Source organism: Stegodyphus dumicola, chromosome 1, assembly GCF_044657685.1.
Source record: "Stegodyphus dumicola isolate Sdum_Otavi_A_Nest chromosome 1, ASM4465768v1".
NCBI lineage: Eukaryota > Metazoa > Arthropoda > Arachnida > Araneae > Eresidae > Stegodyphus > Stegodyphus dumicola.
This window is the reverse complement of record NC_140768.1, coordinates 145053832-145076906: the sequence shown is the minus strand read 5'-3', so window position 1 is coordinate 145076906 and position 23075 is coordinate 145053832. Positions and strand designations below refer to the sequence as shown.

At 33.6% G+C, this 23075-nt stretch overlaps 1 protein-coding gene across 2 annotated transcripts in view; it reads right to left on the bottom strand.

Moving 5' to 3' along the window:
* The window catches only part of LOC118180321 (S1 RNA-binding domain-containing protein 1-like), a 155332-nt gene that overhangs the window by 86672 nt on the left and 45585 nt on the right, over nucleotides 1-23075 (bottom strand). For both annotated transcript variants that reach the window (XM_085821568.1, XM_085821573.1), the window contains exons 6-8: nucleotides 17728-17927; nucleotides 16810-16924; nucleotides 3865-4009 (exon numbers count right to left, since the gene is read on the bottom strand). In XM_085821568.1, coding sequence (XP_085677694.1) covers nucleotides 3865-4009; nucleotides 16810-16924; nucleotides 17728-17927 — 460 coding nt within the window. The remainder of the gene's footprint in view (nucleotides 1-3864; nucleotides 4010-16809; nucleotides 16925-17727; nucleotides 17928-23075) is intronic.

Here is a 23075-nt window from a genome sequence, read left to right as displayed (position 1 = left end):
GTTGGATATAGTGACCGTACTAAAGGATATAGAATTTACATGCCACATGCAAACAATGTCGTGATCAGAAGAAGCGTAATATTCGATGAAAACAAAAAAGAAGAAATGCCTCATCAATTAAATGATCAGCATGAGGAAATAGAATGGCCTTTTAAAGAAAATAAATTGAGAGAACCACGTCCAAATGCTATTACAGAGGAAGTAATTGAAACAGAAGAAATTCCCCTATTACCGAGAAGATCCCACAGAACGACTAAAGGAATCCCACCAAAGAGATTCTCATACATGGCTAAGAATGAAGAAATCAAAGTTCCTAAAGACTAGGAAGAACTGCAAACTTTTCCTACCAAAGAAAAGGAACTGTGGTTAAAATCTACGAAAGAAGAAATAAATGGAAGTACTGAAGAGGAACAAAACATGGGAACTAGTCGATCTTCCAAAAGGAAAGAAAACAAATGGAAACAAATGGACATTCAAAACAAAATCCAACGCTTCACAGAATGTTATCAGATATAAAGCTCGTTTAGTAGCTAAAGGATATTGCCAAAAATTTGGGCACGACTACGACGAAACTTTCGCACCAGTCGTAAAGTATACCACAATAAGGACTATTTTGGCAATAGGCAGCTCAAAAGAAAATGCACGTAAATCACTTCGATGTAAAAACAGCTTTTCTACATGGAGATCTGAAAGAAGATATATATATGAAGCAACCAGAAGGCTACATCTCTGCTTTAGAAGCAAATAAAGTCTGTAAACTGAATAAAAGTATCTACGGACTAGAACAGGCAGCCAGAAACTGGAATCACAAGATAGCTGAAATCCTGCGCAAACAAGGATACGTTCAAGGAAAGGCTGATCCATGTTCCTTCACACTAATCAAGAAAAATGCAAGAACTTACATAATCATTTACGTTGATGACATATTAGTCGCAAGCGACAACTGTGATTCAATTCAAGAAGTTGAACGAATTCTCAAAGAATATTTCAACATTCGAAATCTTGGAGAAGTGTCTACATATCTAGGAATTGAAATCAAAAGAGAAAAAGACGGAAGCTTTAAACTTCATCAAGCTAACAAGATTAAGAGTATGATCGAAAAATTTGACGGATAGTCACCAAAGAAACTAAACTATACACCCATGACTACGAATTTTACGAAGAACCAAAACAACCAGGATGACGTTTTTCCCGATAATCGAAAGTATAGGGAAGCAGTGGGAGTACTTTTATACTTAGCGACAGTATCAAGACCTGACATAGCAAATTCTGTTGGAATACTTAGCAGAAAAGTAGAGAATCTATCAACATCGGACTGGAACTGTATCATTAAAATCATACGATATCTGAGAGCTTAAATTAATTACAAATTACATCTAAAAATCCAATGGTGCACCAGTCATCAAAGCTTACAGTGATGCTGATTGGGCAGGAGATACCTCTGACAGAAAATCCACATCCGGATATATATTTCAAATAGGAAACAGTATGGTATCATGGGGAAGCAAGAAACAAAATTGTGTCGCCCTATCTTCGACAGAAGCCGAATACATCGCTCTAGCCTTAACATTGCAGGAGCTACAATGGATTAGACAACTGATGGGAGATTTAGGTTTTGCTCAACAAGAAGCTAACATCGTATTCGAGGACAATATATCATGCATAAATCTTTCCAGAAAAGAAAAAGAAAGCAGTTACACCAAACACATCGATGTGAAATATCACTACGTATGTGATCTACAAAATGAAGGGATTGTTAAATTATAACATTACAACAGTAAAATGATGTATGCAGACATGTTCACGAAACCTTTGCCCAGACAACAGCTGGAACTTTTGTTAAAAGGAATCGGCCTTACTTCGGACAGAACAGCTCATCGAGTGGGAGATTGTGGAGCAACTCATAATGACAGCGATGAAGCTGCACGCTCCGACGTTAATTTCCCCCTCACCCCCGCTAACTGAAATTGGACTTGATCCAAAACGAAGGCGAAACATTCTCTTCTTGTATGACTCACTTCTCGCATTATGCAATAGACAGTAAACAACACTTGTAATCATTGCTAGATATTTTTTTGTTCTAATACCTAATAAATATGTTATTTTGTGTTTGCTAATATAATGATCCTGTTCCTTACATCCGCAGCTTGGATTACACTTTATTAAGGTAAGAACTTTAATTCTGTTTTATTCATCTGCTCGTCTTGATTTAGCGAAGTTGTAACAGTAAACAAAAATGAACCACGAATACCTTCAACAATAGATTATGAGACCGACAGTATGTTTACTTCAACTAAACGCATAAAATATATCGAGATAAGCTATCAAGAATAAAAAACAGAAAAGATACTTTGCCATAAATTACCGCTGGATAATCTGAAAAAGGAAAAGCCAAGCCTATCTTCAAAAGCAAAACAAAACTGCATGGTTGTGTACTGCGCATTCGAAATACAGAATTAGAAATGGCTACTAGCTGCGAAAATAAACATTCGATCATGAAACTAAACAATAACAACTATCAAGTATGGAAATACAAATTTGAAATTATCCTGAAAAAGGAAAATTTATGGGATTTAATAGCAGATGATACACCAAAAGAAATAAACGTCGAATGGAGAAAACGAGATGAACAAGCACAAGCTACCATTAGTTTACTCGTAGAAGACAACCAAATCATACACATATGAAATAAAACGACAGCCAAAGAAATATGGAATGAATTAAAGAAAATACATGAAAGAAAGAATCTTTCCAGTAAACTTTACCTTCTGAGAAAGCTGTATACGTTAAAAGCAGAAAATGAATACAAACTTGAAGAACATGTCAACAAAATGCTCGAAATCGGTGAAGAAATAAAGGACAGTCACATTGCAGCGCTCTTACTAAGCGGCTTACCAAAAAGCTACGAAAATCTTATCACAAATGGATAAAAAATGGATAAAGACATGAAGAAGGTGACAGAGAGGTTAGTGAAAACGAAAAAATTTCGATTGACAAGTTAGTCGGTATTCTCGGCACAGCAATTACGGGACTTGAACAGCGGAACTTTGTAACTGAACAAGAAATTATGTCTGTTTATAAAATTAAAGAGAAAGTATTATCACATAAAACAAAGCAACTTAAACAACTACATTGAAAGAAATGTTTAATAAAGTAAACAAATAAATATTAAGCTTTTTTTTTTTTGTAAATTTTGATACCCTTTAGATCATAATTGTTCTTTATTTCATAAATTATGGTTTCATATTTTTAATTTTAGAATTTCTGCATGCCATCTTACGAGATTTAAACTGATGATCTATAATCCGGAAAAATCGATAATCCGGAATTGCCGAAGTCCCAACGAGTCCGGATTAACGAATTTTGACTGTATATAACTGGAAAATTAAGATGCAAAAAAATAAATTTCTATTCAAAAATTACGTAACACTTAAAGGCTGAAAATCACTTTTAATATTTCATTTCAAAGGGACTACAAAATATGCAATACATTTCATAAACCTGAATTCTAAGTTTTAATCAATTAATGCTATCGTTCATTTCATTTTTCTTTTCATTTACTAAATTCATTTCATACATTTAAATTCAGTAAACAACTGTAGCAAACAGTTCTAAATTCATTTTTGTTAAAAAACAGTTTAAATTATTTGCTTTTCCAAAAGACATTTTCTTATGCCATGTAAATGAACGATAGCATTAAGTTATTTAAAACATAGAATTCATGTTTATGAAATTTATTGTATATTTTTTAGTTTAGTAATCTAGATGCATACAAAAATGCTTTAGATTTACACAGAAAGACTTTAGATTAATTAAGCCAAACAGCTTTAAATTAAGAACATGAAATACAAATTAAACATTTACCTTTCTGAGATTTAACAAAAGATGATAACTTAGCATTTGAAAGAGAAGTCTTCATTTCAAGAATCTGCAGAGCTATAGGTTCCAAACCCAGCTTCTTTGACCTTTCAGCCAAAGTTTTCTTATTTCCTGGTTTGAAAGGTGCATACTAAAAGAAAATATAACTTTATTTTTAAAATTTTTAAAGTTGCAGATAAAAAGAGAGCGTATTTATATATTTTAGGTTTCTTTTCATTTTCTTGAAATTCCAAAAGAATTATATGGCGATAAATTATCATTTGACATAGTTAAGAATAATCTCTTTTAAAAATAGTGCATAGATAAGCTTTGGTTTCAAGATCATATTTTTTTCACTTCTAAACAGGTATATTCTTACTCTGTAATGGTAATAATAAATGTAGAAGTTATTAAATAAATGTAAAAGTTGCTTATTAAATTAATGTAAAAGTTATTAATATTTTAAATGCAAAATAAGTGACACATATTTCTTTAATTCTAAGGCACATTTCGTTTTCCACATAAAAGACACTAAAAAATTGGATGCCCCTTAGAATCACAGATCAGTAATTACTGCTGATTATTCTGAGGCAATTACTAATTACTTTACTGAACCCTTAATTACTGAATCACTGATAATTCTCAGATAATTAACTTTTACAAATCACTAACTTAAAACAAATATACTGCAATAAGCTGAAGTAAAATGTTAAAAAAAATTTCTAGATGTGTTTTGTTTTATTTAGTTTATTTGCCTAGAATCAAAGTTTTATATTCTGCTAGTGGTATTGAAATTAAAAGAATGTGCTTGATAATCAATGGCATTTTAGAGCTGAAGAAACTTGATTAATTCAAAATATACTATAATGGTTACCAAACTGTATACAGCAGAGCTTTGGGCCCATCTATTATTCCAGTACTTTTTAAAAACAATGCACAGTCCATATAGTTTTAGAATGTTGTCTTCATGATTCATACACATTTCTTTAAAGGATCTTTAAAAGATAAATTAAGGATTTTAAGGTCCACCCATAAAAAAAATTAAGGGCCTCTCAGTAAACAGAATTGGAGAAATTATATGTGCAGTTGCTTTCACGCTTGCAGTACTGGTTTAAGAACTAAAATAAATAAATAAGTATAGACTGGATATTGTTAAACACAACCTAATATTTAACATAACTATAAAAATAAGCTTGAAAGTACCACTGTGATGGCTTAATAGTAGGAGTGCAGAATGCTGTAGTTTTGGGCATTTAGGAGATGGCATGGATGTTTGTTAGTATCTTTGTACTATGCGGGCACTTAAAATACTATTGAGCTGAAAGTTCTCTCAAGAAGTTTCTGAATAGTAAAAGACCCTTGAATCTCCATCAGAGGGACGGCACTTATCCTTTCTTGCGATAGTAATTCAAACACTGCATGGTCATCAAAGATGAGGTCATCAAACATCAAAGATGAGATGATTAAATGATCGATGAATTTTGGCTAACCTATACGAATGCATCAAGTTGCAAGTATCTGGTCATTTTACATAAAAGCAGTTTGAAAATAAAACTAACTCTCTACAACTTTTCAAGTAGTTAGCATTAAAATACAAACATAATTTTTCAAAAAACTTATATTTGACACTTATAATTGTCAAACATATTTTAAAGAAGATTTACATAATAACTACTAAAAAATGCTTTGATTTTTTTAATTACTTGTATAATTATTTAATCACAGTCTAAGGAAATTTCCCAATTTATAATAACAGATAGTAACTCATAAAATTTATTAAGCTAGTTTATAAAAAGATGTTAAATCAATCATATTTTAAAAGACCAAAAAAAATCCATCACACTCAATATATTTATCTTTTTAACCTGAAACTTTTTCAGATATTCTGAACACTTTTTTTGAAAAGGGGGGTATTATTTTTAATTTGACTGGTCATTTCTTCTTAAAAGGCATGTTCTATATGGTTTCCACTATTTCTAGTGATGAAGCAAAGGCAACTCTTTGTAGAAATAGGTTGCCCTCTCCAGATTTAAATTGTTTTAATACTTGTAGATTTTTCAGAATATTCTTCACCTTTTTAAGAGTTCTATTCATGTCTTTTGTTAACATCTCTAAAGAATTTCTGAACTCACTGATGGATGATGACTGATGGTGAGTGGAAGCATTACCTCCATGAAATTTACTCTAAACTTTTCTGAAGGTCAAATTTTCACCACAGTAGATCGAAGCATGGTTGTAAGCTCAAAGTCCAACAACTATCTTTAAATAAAGAGAGACAGTATTCTTGTTGAAAATATCTGCTTTGAGAAGTGGGCGCACAACCAATCACACATACTGAAACTTTCATTCTATGGCTGCAGATTATGCCTTGTTGCTTACAATAACAATCTGCAATGGCTCTATTGCCAGCCACATAGATTGAACTCTATATAACCATCTAGAAATATTAATTCACATTACGAATGACAGTTGCAGAAAAGGGATGGAAATGTCAACAAAGCAAAATTATAGACCATTTGCAAATTTTGGCCAAAAGTACGGACTTTCACAGACCAAAAATCATTACAAAGTAACCTAATGACTTTTACGTACTTTTAAGGACTGTGCGAAACCTATTCTTTGTTGGAGTTTCAGACTATGAAAAAAAAAAAGATCTAACAGAAACTACTGTTTTTGAAAAGTACCTATCAGCTTACAGCTACTTTGTAAATTACTGTCAAAGAAAAAAACACTGAAAAATTGAGAGATTCAAGGCTGAGCCAAAGGTCTATCAATTTAAAATGCCAGAGTTCCCTCTAAATTCAATTTATAAAATGAAATCTTTTTTTTTTAATCTGCCTTGCAACAATATACTGAAGGTAAAATTTTACAGCTGCAAATAGCTGATATTTGATATACAGACTTTCAGATATAATTAAAATATGAATAATATAAGTGTAGCATTCTGTTCATGAAAAGCTGAGGTTTCCGTTATCCCTGTGATAAAAAAACAAGCATATTAAGGAAAATCAACATGAAACATAAAAGGAGGCAACTATGTGAAGTGCGATTCCAAGACTTCAAATAAATAAGCATCTAAAAAAGATTCATCATACCTATTAAGTGCAATTCATTTACTTAGAGGTATGTTTATTCAAAATATGCATTTATTTAGCACAATTTAAATTTAATTTTTCCTTCATTTGAAACATCTGTGTTATTTATCTTTAATTTAACCCCTTCGAGCCAGGTAGCGCAAACGCAAGCTTATCGCGGAGGCCGGCAGTGTCTTACGCGAGCGTCTGTCCAGGGCCGGGGGCTTTTTTGCTACTAAGCCTAAATCCATGAAATTTCCGAAGTATCAACACATTGTTTAATAATGCTCTATAGAGTATTTAAACGGCTTATGCTTTATAGATATTTTTATACTATATACTTTAATTACCTTATTACTTGTTTAAATGCATATTTTGCACATTTTATTTTCATTACTCACCATTTTATGACTTTTAACATTATACATCTGAAAACAAAATATATTATTTAAAATTCTCTTTTCGTATTAAAAATTTCAAAACAGGGATCTACACACAGTCCTACGTTACATTCCTTGCACTCGTAATAACTCATTTGCCGTTTTGGAGGATTTTTCTGGGAATGTGAACAAACGAAGCATCGTCGTCTCATTTTCTTATCAGTCTCTTCTGAACAAAGTTTTGGAAAATGTCTTTCGGTTAATATTTCAGAATCAATATCAGAATTTCAGAATCAATATCTGAAATATTTTGCATCATTTCCGCTATTTCATGCTCTGTTAAACATTTTTGACGCTTCGACATTACAACGGTAAAAAAAGAAAGAATTCACATCTAACAAGATCTAATTATTTTCTAAAAACTGAACTGCAAACTGAAATACCCAACGCTTTAGTGCAAATAAAGCTTCTCTAGTTAAATAAACAACTACCATGTGCGAATAAAGTGCGATTTAAAGAGACGTCATAAATCACGCCATTCGGAAACATTTATTTCCCCTTTTGTTTATATAATCAAAAACATGTGTATGTGAGTAATGCTTCTCTCATATCGAGTAGAAGGTCTAATGTACATGTATCTGAAACCATATGGGCATACAGTGCCATCTTGTGGCAGAAATTATAGTTTGAAAAACCTTCCAGGACACTGGCACAAATACGTGACAGTCGGTAGCGAACGGGAAAATGCTCTGGCACGCCTGCGTGTCGGCCGGGAAGTGAGTGTGTTTGTTGCTGGCACGTAGACGTGACAGTCGGCGCGAAGGGGTTAACCAATACATCCCTATGAACTGCATGCTGTAATTATTAGGCAGGCTTACGTTGTAAGGATCTTAAGTTTTACTAACGTTTATTTTATTTTAAATCTTTACTATCACTTCTTATTTTCTACTTCCGGCCAGAATTAAAAGCTTTAATCTATTTATGCAAATTGTCTTTCTAACGCCAAGTACTTAAGTTGTGGCTTTTTGCCAAGCAAGAGAGAGGAAGGAGTTATAGGAAGCAAGCTGCTTGCCACTGTAGTTTTACGAGTGTTCACTCTGTTGCTGGTTGCCGTCAAGGCCAGAGGTTTAGCCCTTTTGATAACTGCAGACATATCTTAGTTTTAGCAGCTCGGCGTACTACATACGTACCTTTCTTTAAATAAAGGCCAATCTTAGTGCTAGGCACTTGTATACTAATTCAAAGTTAGTTTTTAGTTAGAGTTAGTAGTTTTTATATTCTTACGTTCAGACCACAAGTGGTTGGTCTCTGTATCCCGAAGTTCGGGAATACCTGTAAGGATAGAAAATAAAGGGTTTCGTATACCCTTCCTGCTTGTGTTGTCTATTTCACACCTTCCTGATCATAGCTTGAGTAAGCTCCCTGTTCTTATTCAGGACCATTCATGTTCCCAAAGCAAATCAAGAGGAATACAAGTCCTGATAGTGAAGCCCGAAAAAGAATAACCATGGCCGAGTTTCAAGAAGAACCTGAGGTGAATGCAGCAGCGGCTCAGAATCCAGAATGCTTGCTGTCGCCCTGGAAGGATTTGGTTACATCGTCCAGACCATGCGCGCATCGATGAAACCAGCAGCAACCTTTGATGGAAACTCACCGGTAACCAGTTTTTTGGAAAAATTTGATGACCACTTCATGCTATATCCAGTCCATGAGTTCCAAAAAGTCACCTTAGCTAACAGCACTTTGAGGGGCCAAGTGCTTACTTGGTTTAAATGCATAGGAAGAAACCTCTTGGGTCAAGTGGGAAGTCTCACCTATACTTATGAAAATTTCAAGACTGCCTTAATAAAAGCTTTCTCTGTCATAAGAAATCGTGCAAAATTGGAAGCGGAACTCTTCAGCATATACCAGCAACGAATTGAAAATCTCTCAAACTTTATTTTAAGAAAAATACACGTATATAAAGTCTCATATGGAAGCCAGCCGGATCCTCAGATAATCCAAGTAATTTTGCCTAGGTTACTTCCCCAAGTACAAGACTTTATTGAATTAAGGGACCCGACTACACTGCAAAAGTTATTTGAGCTAGCAATCCAGTTTGAAAGTAGAAGAACGGCGGACATTGAAAGAAGACGCCAGTATGAGCAACGAAGCCAATTTGGTGCGCCAAGACCACAGCAAAGGCAAGAACACAGCTACGGAAGCAAGTCGAATCAGTGGTCAAGGAAACCTGATTATCCAAAAACAACCAGCGAACGTCGACAGTTCAATAGTAAGCCAGAAGAAAAGTCTGAAGGCCAGCGGAAAAAGAAGGAAGGCATGGAAAGGAAGAAAGAAGATTTAAACTAAAACGGATTTCTACTGACCGGAGGGTGCGGAAATCCGAAGGCCAAGAAAACCCCTCTTCCTTCAAGTTAAAGACAGTTATTGTGAAAAATTTGATTCTTCCAAAGATTGAAGTTTTGGTGAACAATATCCCAACCACCGCACTCCTGGATACAGGCGCGCAGTGTTCCTGTGTGGCAGAAGATTTTTTTAGGAAATACTTCCGTAGATACAGAATACATAATTCAGATAATACGACAGTGTTAGCTGCGCAGGGGGGAAGATGCAAATGCATAGGTAAAATACCACTCTATATTCGTATTAAGGACGAGCAAGTAAAGATCATGTTTTTTATCGTAAAAAATCTACAAGCACATGTAATTTTACAGATAGATTTTCTTTCAGAGGCAGAAGCAACGCTGGATTTTAACCAAGCGTCCCTTAAGCTGACCATGAAACCAGTTCTCGACGAAAGAAGGGAACCACCCACGTTAAATTTCAACCATCTGCCTACGGGAGAGCAACAAAAAATTCGCCAAGTGGTAAGTGAATTTGCTTCGTTATTTAGTGATATTCCCGGATTTACTCAAGTAATGACACATGATATCGACATGGGAGATTCACTGCCAGTTCGCCACAAGCCGTATCGGTATGATAAAAATAAAGAAAAAATTATAGAGTGGCACATTCGAGATATGTTATGTAAAAAGATCATAACGCCCATCTCAAGTAGTTATGCTAGCCCGGTTGTGTTATGTAAGAAAAATAACGATTATCCGGTAACACATTCGAAACGGTGGCGTTTCGTATTTGACTATCGTAGATTAAACTCTATTTCTAAATATCTGGTATATCCGTTACCTATTATTGAAAAAATTTTAAGGAACATAACTTCTACGAAATACATGACCATGTTAGACCTAACAACTGGCTATTTTCAAATCGGTGTAAAACCAGAAGATGTGCCTAAGACTGCTTTTATAACCAAGTCTGGCACTTATGCATTCTTGCGTATGCCGTCTGGCCTTTCAGGGGCACCGGCAATATTTCCGCGATGTATGGACATTGTGCTAAGGCCTGTTCTAGGAAAGACCACATTTATCTATTTAGACGATATCATTATTACTAGTGATAATTTGGATCAACATATAAAAGATTTGAGAGAGGTATTTCATTATTAAATGAGGCCGGTCTAATGTCGAAAAGTGCAAATTTACAGCCCCTAAATTAAAATACTTAGGTTACAAAATATCTCAGAAAGGAATCGAGACGAACAAATCAAAAGTAATCACTATTCAAAAGTATCCGCCGCCAAATACGGCGAGGAAGCTGTCTTCTTTTCTAGGACTTTGTTCATATTATAGGTCCTTTATAAAAGACTTTGCAGCTATTGCTGAACCATTGTTAAAACTAAAAAGGAAAAAGGCAAGATTCTCGTGGACCGCCGAAGCCAATAGTGCGTTTGAAAAATTAAAGCAAGCGTTAACGAAAGGCCCTGTTTTGAAATTTCCTGAAAACGAGGAGAATTTAGAAATTTCAGCGGATGCTTCGGATTATGCAATAGGAGCAGTACTTTCGCAAAATCAGCAGCCTGTAGCATTTTTTAGTAGAACTTCAAATGAAACTCAAAGAAATTATTCCGCGACTGAGAGAGAGGCACTTGCAGTTATGTTAGCAGTGCAAAAGTTCCGAGTCTATTTTGGAAGTGCGCCAGTAACAGTGTATTCTGATCATGCGGCGGTAACTAGATTGTACTCAGGGAAAAATTTATCCCCAAGGTTAATAAGATGGGCACTTAAGTTACAGGAGTATAATTTGGTAATCAAACACATCCCCAGAAAGGAAAATATCATAGCAGATGCCCTATCCAGAATAAAAATAGATGAAGAAGGTAGTACTGTAAAAATGGCAATGCTCACAGCATGTACGATACATTCCCGAGAAACTGTAATAACCGAACTGGGTAAGGATCTGGAATTTAAAAATATTTATGATTATTTAAAAGATCCTGAAAATTTTAGCCACCAAGATATTGTGGCGATAAGAAATAGGGTGGCCCATTACGAACTAATAGATGGCCTATTATTTTATACAAAAACCACGAATTTCGACCTTTTATCCCATCTAGTCTTAGATTAAATATACTGCAGGAGTTGCAACTCGCCTTTAGCTTATCATGGTGGTATTCGAAAAACCATCCAACGCGTACGCGAAGCAGTTTATTTTCCTGAGCTGCAAAAGTTAACAAGGGCGTATGTCCAGTCCTGTCCAACATGTCAAGCAGTTAATTATGTTAATTTCCGCCCGGCCGGGTTTCTAAATAGCATTAAATCAGAATTTCCAAATGAAATAATTGGCATCGATTTATTGGGCCCTTTCGCGAAAAGTCAGTTAAATAAAAGTCGGTATCTCCTTGTTATGGTTGTTCATTTTAGCAAGTGGATCGAAATTGTTCCCTTAAAACGAGCCTCCGCGAAATTAGTTACTGATTCTATTTTAAATAAATATATTTTAAAATATGGGGTGCCCCTAAAAGTTATATCGGATAACGGTCCTCAATTTGTAAGTAATATATTTGAAGACAAGTGCCAAAAACTGGGCATACGTCATTTAAAAATGGTCCCGTATTGGCCGCAATCAAATATAGCGGAACGGGTCAATAGAAATATAGTGAAAATTATCCGTAGTTATGTTAAAAATTTTCATAAAAGCTGGGATAACTATGTCAATGAATTTGCTTTCGCCCTTAGGACCGCAAAACATGATACAACGGGCAAAACTCCTGCTGAGTTATTTCTAGGCAGAAAGATTATAACACCGTTAGATAAATTGTTTTATGTGCAACAAAGAGCCCCAGAATTTAAAATGGGGGATATAGAAAAACTAATAAAAGAAGCAAAGAAGAACACTGAAGTAGTACAAAGAAAACAGAAGCTGTATTACGATATGAAACGACGGGGAGTAACGTATAAAGTAGGGGATGAAGTGTTAAAAATTAAGCATTCACTTTCTTCAGCACCAGAAGATAAAACTGCCAAATTTTATCCACGATTTGAAGGACCATATATCATAGAAAAAGTAAATCAGGCTGTAGTGGTGTTAAAAGCCAGGAATGGTGAAACCTGCACCGCAAACATTGACCAGATAAAACCATTCTATAATCGTAATAAAATGCCAATATTTAAAGATCTTTTGCAGGATCCGGCACGGCAGGCACAATCTCCAGAGGTGACACGTCAGGCACAATCTCCAGAGGTGACACGTCAGGCACAATCTCCAGAGGTGGCACAACGACAATCACAAGGGCAAGCCATGAGTAGACAGGTGCGATTGAAAAGAAAGTTTGCCGTTGGAAAACTGAAGGTAACAAGAAAAAGAAGCCGTTCCACCGACCAGAAAAGAGAGGGCACGACCACCCCCAGAATGAAGAAGGGAGAAGTTCGACTAATGCAAAGAGAGCCAGGAGAAATGGAAGCAACCATAACACAGCTCCAAAATGGAAGATCTACCCATCGGATAGGAGTCTACGCAGCAAATGTCAACGAATTGACGAAGGAAAACCAGCTGCAGATGCAAGGAAGCAAGAAAAGTTTGAACAGCCAGCAACGAGATCCAGGCAACAACAAGACAGAGTTGTCCCGGTTCCGCCAAGACCACCTGCCATCAAACGGCCGGGAGTTCAAGCAGATGTTAAAAAGAAATTCTTTACGGGCGACCGAACTGGAAGAAAAAGAAAGCTCATGGTGGAAGGAACCGAAGGGCGAACCCTCACAAGAAGGAGGATAAAACAGACGATAGTCTTCGCCACTTTCCAGGACTGGGCAACAAAAAGGATGTCTGAATATCACAAAGATAAGTAAAACTTTATGTTACTTTGAAACTTTAAGTTAATTTTTCATTCTTACTGCAAGTGGCAGAATTTAAGAAGTGTTACCTTATGTGAGGCCTACCTTTATTGCCAAAAAGGCGAGAAATGAGTTTTACCTATTTTGTTACTATGTTTTTCAATTACTCGCGAGTAAACCTAAAATTATTGTATAATAGGAATGTGTAAATACTTGAGTATTGTAAAAGCATTGGTAATCTTTGAGAAAGGTACCTTAAAATTGTAAAATTATTGTATAAAATTTTATTTAAAAGATTCTGTAAAGAAAAGAATTTTAGTCTGAAGGACTTTTGAAATGTAGTATCTAAATGTAAAAGAATTAGCACTTGCTTGGAAGAAAAATCGAAGTTAATAAACATTGTACTACTAATGTATGTTTTAAAATCTGTAAAATTAACGGCATGTTAATATGTCCTTATGTACAATGTGAACTGTTATCTTAAAAGTTAAGAAATACTGTGCTATATTTAAAGTGAAAATGTTAGAGTAATACCAAAATTTTAACTTATTCATATGACTGTAAAAAGAGCAAATTATTGTGAATATGTGCTAAGGGTTGAATGAATGTAGTTAGACTCTCTGACGCTACACTTCAGACTTAGCCACTTTTTGAGAAAAGTATCTCAGGGTTCATAGATGAATATAAGATGTGTTCTGAGGTCTGGTTATGTTAAATTTTAACACGTTAGTGTTTTGATTGCAGGCGGTAGTGTTGAACACTTGTACATAGACACGCAGCTGTTTGGTGTTTTTCTTTACAACACATGTCAGAGAGCACGGGGAGATAATTAAATAATGGCATGAATGAAATAAGAATTTTAAAAGAGAAATATAAGTATTCATGTTACTTGCCATTTGATTGTTTAACAGTTCATTAAACTAGTTTTCCTTCCAGATCTCAGGAAGGAACCAGATTCAACTAAGAAACTCCTGTTTATAGATGCAGTACAGATGAAAATTATTTCTCCATGGAGCTGATCATGTAAAAACGACTTTTAATTTCTAGATTAGATAGTTTCTAGTGAGAAATGTTTGTAAAAGATTGGCCTCGTGTTAGATTTAGAGCTAAAAATTTTCAACAAGTTCGTTTTAGACCTCAGTTTCAAACTAATTAACTCTGGCGGGAAGTATGTAAGGATCCTAAGTTTTAATAATGTTTATTTTATTTTAAATCTTTACTATCACTTCTTATTTTCTACTTCCGGCCAGATTTAAAAGCTTTAACTTATTTATGCAAATTGTCTTTCTAACGCCAAGTACTTAAGTTGTGGCTTTTTGCCAAGCAAGAGAGAGGAAGGAGTTATAGGAAGCAAGCCGCTTGCCACTGTAGTTTTACGAGTGTTCACTCTGTTGCTGGTTGCCATCAAGGCCAGAGGTTTAGCCCTCTTGATAATTGCAGACGTATCGTAGTTTTAGCAGCTCGGCGTACTACATAAATAAAGGCCAAGCTTAGTGCTAGGCACTTGTATACTAATTCAAAGTTAGTTTTTAGTTAGAGTTTTAGTTAGCAGTTTTTATATTCTTACCTTCAGACCACAAGTGGTTGGTCTCTGTATCCCGAAGTTCGGGAATACTGTAAAGATAGAAAATAAAGGGTTTCGTATACCCTTCCTGCTTGTGTTGTCTATTTCACACCTTCCTGAACATAGCTTGAGTAAGGTCCCAGTTCTTATTCAGGACCATTCACTTTCCCAAAGCAAATCAAGAGGAATACAAGTCCTGATAACGTTTTCTTGTTTTCTTTGGGGCACAGTGGAAAACTTCTGATGCACCAGTGACACTATGAGCCAAAAGTATTTGAGAAAAACTAACACAGGGAAACCTGCCATGCATTCCTTTTACACAGAAAAAGCTTTGACAAATATATAAGACAGAATGTAATTTTGCAGTGTGCCGTTTACAAGAAAATCCATCAACTCAAAAAACAGTCTTCAAGAATCATTGTATCAACAACAAAAAATGAACCAAATAAACAAAAAATAAATAAATAAATGTGAAAGCTTTCAGATTTTACATTACACTCGAAGGGGTATTTTTTCAACATTTTGTGTGTTACCTTTATTTATTAAATATCATGTTCTTTGCACTTAAACTATAAAATTCAATTCAAAAGCAACATTGAAAAATAATTTTAAAATGAGCATATCTTTAGGATTTCTGATACATGGTCTCATATGCTAGAGATAAAAAATGTTTTTTTCCCTCAATACAGCTTTGCCATTGCTCGCTTTGAAATCCTTGAGTTTGTTAATCAAAAATTCGTTATACAAAATATGAAATCGATAATGAAACAAATTTCAAATTTAGGCTTCCAGATGCCCATATTCGGTGAAGAATTACATTATTCATCATTTGATGGCTCTAGTTACCATTGTTTTATCACAATATGAGAAACATATATACATTTATGCAGATTTTTCATTATTTAATTTATTTAAATACAACACAGGGCAATAACATTTGGTGTCATAAGAGTCAACAATTTGAAAAGTGAAACAGACATTTAAAGTTCTCGACGCAAAATACCAAATGAAATTAATAGCCCTTCTGGGGTAATGATAATAATAATAGGCTTAAAAATTACAAAAGTAAAGTGTATATTATGTATTGTATTTTGTCCATGCATGCACTGAATATAGAACATTCAACTGGTTTTAAAATCCCCCCAATTTTTTTCCCCCAACAAAAGATTTATCATGACTGTTGTTCTTTCAAATGAAAGTTGTGCAGATTTATTTATTTATTTTGATTAATAATTAATTTTTAACTAAAGCAACTTTCCTATTGCTCTTCTTTTCACCCACACTTTCCTGGGAGAAAGTGCTATTTAAGCAAAGATATCAGGAATTGTTTTTAGAGTGTGTTATGCCTGCTTAAAGGCCATGTTGTTACCTTGAGTGATTTTAGCCAATAGGCTTTCCCACCAGCATCTATCCCATCAGCATTCCTGTGCGTTTAAATTTTCCTGTAAGCTGTTAGGCTAGTTTAATTGAATTTTTTTTAAGTTCAACATCACTTGCTTAAGTTAAGCTAAAAGTGTTGGATCATGTAAACCCAAGTGTGGTCGTCTGTAAATTCTTTGTGATTGAATAAATGGTCATTTACACCCTTCTTCTGAGTTTGTCTGTTACATAAGACCAGAGGATAATTCCTCTACAGTCTTTCTAGAGCTCTTTAATTTATGTTACCAAGAATACAAAACTATAAAGTTAAAAAAATTGTTCAAAACATTTTGCATTCTGAAACTTTGGTAGAAGAATTTACATTTAAATAAATTAAAACAAACCAGAAGTTCCACTTCCTCAAGGGTTTTGGCACTTAAAAAGGAAGCAACAAGATTTTCATCTAGTCTTTCATCTTTCACACTTTTTAAAATATTTTCAACTTTTTTATGGACTATCCTGAAATGTTTAGAAACGAACAACAATATTAAGAATTATGAATATTAATTATAATGTCAAACAACATTAAGAAAATAAAAATATTTAACAATAATACATAATAACATATTAAATATATATTAACAGATTAATAATAACAAATTAAATATAGATTAGCACATTAATAACAACAAATTCGCATGACTCATTCTATATAAAAACATACAATAATTATACTAAATATGTAACAGCTTACTAAAATTATTTAAAAAATCTTGCTTAATGTGAATATAATGCACATTTAAATATGCACTTTCCTTGCAATCATAAGCAGAATTTCATTATAATAAAGCTCAAAAAAGCCTAATATTCCTTCTAAAACAATCACTCATAACATCACAGATAAGCTACAATAATGTCTTCCCCCAAACAGATGAATTAAAAAATAAATTCATAAAATTAAAAAATTGGCAATCTGATCTTTCAGATTATAACTAAACAACAAAAGGATGTTAAAAAAAAAAAACAATATCTGTGCTTTAAAATTCCCAAAATAATCTATGAAAAAATCTTAAGTTGATTTTTTACAGTGAGAAGTACTTACTCATGTATATGATCTATGTAAATTACATAAGAGTCATACAAATTTCATATTCTTCAATTCATACAGTAATTCATTATAATATGCAAAATATATTAGAATCATAAAGACTGAGTTTTGTAAACTGAAACTTGCATATAAACTCTTCACTAGAACAGACGCCACCATAGGTAACAAAACAAAGATTATCTGCACAATGATTAGAAATTTCAAACAACTTTACTTCACTTCATCATAAGATGCTTGTATTTCTCGCAGTTTCTCTGCCTGTAATCCTCCAGTCATTTCTTTCCTGTACCGCACAATAAATGGAATACTACAGTCTTCATCTAACAGGGTGATGACATTCTTTGCAATCCATACGTCTACATTGGTTGCTTCGGCTACAACCTCTTCATCTTTCCATGCTTCACCAACTTTTCCCTGAAATGTTTTAACAACTATTCAGAGATATAATAAAAATTTAATATTAATAAATATTTCTAAAAGATATCTTCAAAATAATTAACTACAGTAGTAGGATAGGATATATACAGAAATGCCAACATTTGTATAAGTAATAAAATACTTATTGTATTACTTATTGTTACTTATTGTAAATGTAGAATACAGTCAGTTGCTTTGTTCTAATAGATCCCCTTTCTATATTTTCTACTATATAAATGGAAGGATGCATCAGCAAAGTCGTTTTTTAAGAAATCAGCATCTAAGTACAGGGTGCGGCAGGGAAACCTTATTTTAAAAATGAATAACAAAAATAGTATAAGTGATATCAGTTTAATATTTTTCCAAGTTATAAAGAGACACCTAAAGTTTTTATTATTATTATTATTATTATTATTATTTATGGTTTAAAAATAATATCATTAAGGTGGCCTCCATTCTGGTCAATGCATTAAGATAGTCGAATTTTGAAGTTTCTTTCAACTTTTACCAGCATATCAACGGGTATGTTGTCCATAGAAGCTTGAATATTGTTCTTCAGTTGAGCCAGAGTCTTTGGAAGATAAGAGATTTCAGATAGCCCCACAAAAAGAAATCATACGGGGCTAAATCAGACAAACGAGCTGGCCACTGATGATCACCTCGCAAGGAAATAAGGTGTTCAGGAAAATGCTCTTCAAAAAAAACCATGGTCCAATGATGCCTATTCTGGACAATGCACACCAAACAGTCACACAGTCTGTATGGAGGGGCTGCTCATGATGTTCTTGGGGATTCCTACCACTCCAGTATCACATATGTTTTGTTTTTCAAGCAACCAGAAAGATGAAAATGAGCCTCATCGCTAAACAACACAAGGGCATCATGAGGCATATTGTCAAGAACGGCTTCGCATGCATTTTTTTGCAAAAGAAAATCGCGTGGATTAAGTTTTTGCACCACTGCCAATTTATATGGACGAAAATGCAGTACGTTGAAAACAGAGTCGTAGGTAGGGTTTTCAGCGCCCAGGGACAACTGAAGATTTCGCACCCCCTACTGCTTGCCAAGGATGGAAAACATTCAATTCTAAAATGTCGTAACATCAGTTTGGCGCCCCTTGGATTCTGCGCCCGAGAACAGATGCCCCCCTTGCCCCCCTCTAGCTATGCCCCTGATTGAAAAGTACGACTCCACGGCAGACATGTTCCCCTGTCTCGTCTACAGCATGATCAGTACTAAACCTAATTGACAAAAAACTTTAGACACTGCTCTTTTCAATGAGCGCCACCCTACCCTTCTCGGAATAAATGTCGCTAGATGGCACGTGTTTCAAATAAGAAAATTCCCTAGCTGCACCCTGTATATTAAAGTTGAACGACTTTGCACGTTACAACAGAGAAGGTGGAATGATATTTGACATCTCTATATAGTGTTCTATACTGCATTTTTCAGCACCACACTAATAATAAAGTATGGTATCCATAAGTAACATCGACAATTTTCTGGAATTGCATCCTCTTCGCATCTGCCCAAAAAGGCCATATACATGTCCTAGAATATTTTGTGAAATACTACAAAATAAACATACACCATGGGCATAAAGTCTCTCATCCTTACCCTTATATTTCGAAAAGTTTATATTCATCAATGAAAAAAAAAGAAAAAAATCTGAAGGGGGGAGGGACTCTGTCTCCTATTTGTTTCTACTTTTCTTTTGTCTGTGTTCTTTAATTTTTTGATAATTACTATAACACTGTAACTGAGTAATACGGCTGTTAAAAGTGATGGATAAAAATGACCATTTATAAAATTTAAAAAAAAAAAAATCTGAAAACTTTCAGATTTTACATTATGCCCAAAGAGACCATTTTTAATGTTTTGTGTGTAACCTTTATTTATTAAATATCATGTTCTTCGCACTTAAACCATAAAATTCAATTCAACAGCAATATCACAAAATAATTTTAAAATGAGCATATCTTTAGAATTTCCAATAAGTCTTGCACACAGGAAATAAATTGTTTTTTTTTTGCTGTATGGTGTTACCATTGCTCGCTTTTAAATGATCGAGTTTGTTAATCAAAAATTCGTTCAAGTGTTACAAAATATGAAATAGATAATAAAACAAATTCCAAATTAGGGCTTCCAGATGCCCATATTCGGTGGAGGATTACTTTATTCACAATTTGATGGCTCTAGGTACCATTATTTTATCACAATGCGAGAAACATACATACATTTATGTAGAATTTTCATCATTTAACTTCTTTAAATATAGCGCAGAGCAATAATATTTAGTAGCAAAAATTTGAAAAGTGAAACGGACATTTAAAGTTCTCAATGCAAAATCCCAAAACAAAATTAATAGCCCTTCTAGGTTAAACACTCTTTGGGCTAAAAATCTGACTCGCATATGACAAAAATTGATGGAGATAATTAAAAAAGTTTGGGTATTTGATGGTATTTGCAATCGGCCTTGATTGGTTGGTTAATAAATAAATTACATAAACTGTAGGTACATAGTTTCTTCTCAAATACCTTTCGTTGATATTCTTTTATGATTTACTAGAATCTAACATTCTATAATTTATAATTTTATTAGAACTGGTAAGTTGAAAAATTTTTACACGAGTAATTTATAAGTTTTCAAACACTAAAAATATATTATTAATACCCTCCTGAAGTTCTATTACTTTAGAATCATAATGACCAAACTAAAAATTCAATAAACTAGAAATATTTTTCATTTCTAATTTGTGCAAATAATGTTCCAGCTGGGTATGTACCAACTATGTTGAAGCTTGTATGTTTTCTAGAACACAAATTCTATAAAATTCTGTGAAAAACATTATATTGATCAATATTTTTCATGGCACTATGCACAGAAACACTTTATTAATATCAAGAAACCTTTTTCTATACTGACATTTAATTTGTTACATACAAATGCAAACATTTTACTCTTCAGTTTGTACACAGCCCCTAAATTTAATTTCCAACTTTATAATCTTTATATTTTGGTGCATTTTTGTCAAGCAAGAGTCACATGTTTTGTATTTTACTTTTTATAATCAGCATTATATTTACTTCAAAAGTTTAGGGATGGATGGACCATATAAAAATAAAATTTCATAAATTTTACAAAACTAATTTTTTTTTTTTTAATTTAAAAATGCCAAAGGATGAATATTTCCATTACTTAAAACATTTTTGTAATTGAAAGTACACATTTATGACCAATAATTGTGAAAATTAAGGGTGTATATGACGTGCATATGTACCCCTTGAATTATGTCCAAGAAACTAAGCCAGTACAAAAAAACAAAAAACAAAAATCCAAGTAAAGTACCAGGACAGGACAGGACTAAGTGTGGGAAGCACCAACACATTGCCATTGGCAGAACTGGTGTTGCTCCTTCACACTAATCATCTTGAGATGAACACCTCCACAGGGCGTACTTACGCCAGGCATCGGTGTTAATTGAAACGTTAATTATTAGGGCATAGAGAATTTGTGGTACGGGAGATACAGTTGCTGATGACAATGACATTACAAATACAATACCATACATTACAGTTGATGGTGAAATTATAAATATAAATATATGTACACAAATAAACAAAAAGAAATGAATGGAAAAACATTAAACATGATTATCTTGGCTAAGTTGCATTTTGGTATTTTAATCAAGAAAATAGCTCTTTAAAGTTTATAGTTTTAGAAAATATGAAGCTCTGGAGCCAAACCCTTGGCCAAATGGAACATTAATAATTTCCAAATAACAGTTGAAGTCAGTGGCGTAGCTAGCATAACTGGCGCCCAGGGCACGATACCTTTCTGGCGCCCCCCCTAAAAACATATAGAATATACTCGTAATAAGAATATAATTCAAAAATAAAAGGTTACAGTACCTAGCTTAAAACATTCTATAATATATTACGAATAGTCACTGCAAGTACTCTTCTAACAAAATACTGTTCTGTTTTTCGAGATATATAGGGACACAGGCTCAGGTTAGGCTTGAGATAATTTAGCCAAAAAAAAATTAAATTTGAGGCAAAAGAATCTTGTTAAAAAAACCAAGACTGGAATTGGATTCGGAAATCTGTCGGTCAGTAGAAAAATCGGACATACGGTCATCTAGAATAAGTTAAAGATGTTATTTATTTAACATAATTAATTTTTTTTTAAAGTACAATTTTCAAACAATTTAAAAGTTAATATATATAAGGTCGCTATATTTAATAATAATATAATATTATATTATAATAAATGAATACAATTAATTATTATGTATATATTTTTCTTGCCTTTGATGAAGCAAATTTATCAATTACTTCATTAAAGTCGATCATTTAAAATTTTTTTCTTTCTACACTTAAAAATGCTAGGTCACTTAGGCGATCTTGTCCCATCGTTGATCGTAGATGTGTCAAAATTAATTTTACTTTGCTGAACGAATGTTCACAGCTAGCAATTGATACTGAAATAGTAAGGAGTATTTGTAGAGCGACTCTCAGGTTTGGAAAAACATCTTCTCCATACGATGTTATAATGGTAAGAAGCTGTAATGGAGTTTTTAGGTTAACTTTTTCTACTGGTGAGTAACATCTTGCAATCACATATTTCGACATAGAGTTCTGTTCCATTAAAATTTGCATTATAAAATTCACCCAAATTTTTACAATTCTTTTCAAGATCATTATCAACATTACCCTTGTTTAATAAATTTTCAACATCCAGTAAAAATCCAAATTTGGAGTTAAGATCACTTAGGTCGCTTATTTATTTCCTGCTGCAGACGATCAAGAACGCTTCTCTAAAATTCATTTCAGGATTTTGTAACCTAAGCTGCACACGATCAATTCTCCTCAAGATTTTATGCCAGAAATGAACTAAAGTTATAAAACTAAAATTCAGCATATTTTGCAATAAAAGTGAAGCTTCACTTCTGGTGTCACTTGTGGTAGTAGTACCCTCTGCTAGTTTTTCTACTAATTCTACTAATTCTTCCAGTCCTCCAACAATAATGCTAACCGCTTCTGCTTTGGCGCTACATCGTGTTTCAGTTTCATGTTTAACAGTTTTCTTTAAAGCATTTTTTAATAGTTCCCATCGTAATGTTGAACGTGAGAAAAAGAGAC